The sequence below is a fragment of the Coptis chinensis genome, chromosome 1 (assembly GCF_015680905.1).
Source record: "Coptis chinensis isolate HL-2020 chromosome 1, ASM1568090v1, whole genome shotgun sequence".
Lineage (NCBI taxonomy): Eukaryota > Viridiplantae > Streptophyta > Magnoliopsida > Ranunculales > Ranunculaceae > Coptis > Coptis chinensis.
In genome coordinates this window covers 37,824,206-37,825,898 of record NC_141456.1, presented here as the reverse complement: position 1 = coordinate 37,825,898, position 1,693 = coordinate 37,824,206, and the positions used below count along the sequence as shown (strand labels likewise).

The 1,693-nt window shown below is 48.4% G+C and overlaps 1 protein-coding gene across 1 annotated transcript; it reads left to right on the top strand.

The window, feature by feature from the left end:
• The first annotated feature begins 423 nt into the window (after positions 1 to 423).
• LOC147523848 (uncharacterized) lies at positions 424 to 1,077 on the top strand. Its single transcript, XM_086572664.1, has one exon. The coding sequence runs from the start codon at positions 424 to 426 to the stop codon at positions 1,075 to 1,077; it is 654 nt and encodes a 217-aa protein (XP_086428790.1).
• The last annotated feature ends 616 nt before the right edge of the window (positions 1,078 to 1,693 follow it).

The window sequence follows — 1,693 nt, the reverse complement described above, 5'->3', positions numbered from 1 at the left end:
ATTGTGACTTTACATGAACTTTATCCACGAGTGGAGAAGTACATAAGGTATGAAGACATGATGTAGAAGGATTCTAGAAAGTCGGGAAAAGCAGTGTTGTCATTGGAAAAGGAAAAGGAGCCTACGAGGGCGGAGACCTTCGGAAAACAAAGAGGGGGATACCGCGGAGACCGCGCACGGGCAAAGGGAAATCGGGAGGGCTCCCGACGAGAGTACCGGGAGAGAAAACCATATAGAGAGACAGAGCAGACACCGCTAAATAAGCCATTGAGCGAGATCTTGCCCTTAATCAAGAATCTCTCGGGGTACGAGGGACCGCGGAGTACACCAATAGAGATACCGAAAAAACCGTTCTACGCATATCATCAGGTGCGGAATCATGAGACTAATGACTGCTACGCATTGAAATGGCTGGTTCAAAGGATGGTGGAGAGAGGAGGGATGAGAGAGTTTGTGAGAGGAGAGCAGAATGAGGAACGTATGCCGCCGCAGGGAAGAATATTGGGAACCATCAATGTGATTTACAACGGTGAGGTCCTGAGTCACAATGCTCATAGAGACAAGATAAGACGGACGGCGAGCATTCAACAGATCAGTGAGAGAATAGACAGACCACGGCAGAATGTAGGGGCGGCATCAGAGAAGGACAAAATTGTATTCAGCAGTACGGATCTCCGTACAGTGGACTCACCGCATGAAGACGCCTTGTTAATTACAGTAGCGATGGGAAATTACATGGTGAAGAGAGTGTTGATTGATTGTGGAAGTGCAGTGGATCTGTTATTCAGAGGGGAGTTGGAGGAGATGGGACTTGATCCTAAGCAGCTGCAGCCTTCACGAACCAATCTATACGGATTCAATGGAAGTATGATAGAGCCCATGGGAGAGCTTTTATTGCCCGTGATAATAGGGATGGTGACCGTTTTCACCCGATTCATGGTGATAGATTCTGTTTTGCAGTACAATGCAATTTTAGGGAGGCGATGGATCCATGAGATGAAGGCGGTACCATCTACGTACTATCAAGTGATACGATTTCCAACCCCTACCAGCATGTATGAGGTCTACGATGACTAGGTAACAGCCAAGAATAGTCACCGGGGCACCGTGAAGCGATTGATCCGCGGACCGGAAGGAGAGGCTTCTGATCCTAGAAAAAGGCGAGCATAGCAATTACAGTGCGCCTCGGTGGAGGGGGAGGCGGAGACGTCAGTGGGGTCAAAGACCCTCGACGAAATTGAAATGGTGAATATTGGGAAGGGGGAAGAGGAGAAGTTCATGACGGTAGGATCCAGCTTGCCGGAGGAGTGGAAAGATAAGTTGATACATACAGTTCTTATCCGAGAATAAAGACGTTTTCACTTGGACAATAGAGGATGTCACTGGGTTAGATCCGGAGTTCGCGTGTCACCACTTACACATGAAGGAAGACGCCAAACCCGTGAGGCAGAAGTAGCGCGGCATCAGACCTAAGTATGCAGAGGGAATCCATGAAGAAGTCACGAGGTTGAATGGGGCTGGGATAATCCGAGAAGTGGAGTTCATCGATTGGTTGTCTAACATAGTCGCGGTACCAAAAAAGAATGGCAAGGTTTGCATGTGCGTTGATTTCACTAATGTGAATCTCGACTACCCAAAGGATAGTTACCCGATGCCGCGAGTAGATGATTTGGTGGATAGGACGGCAGGATTC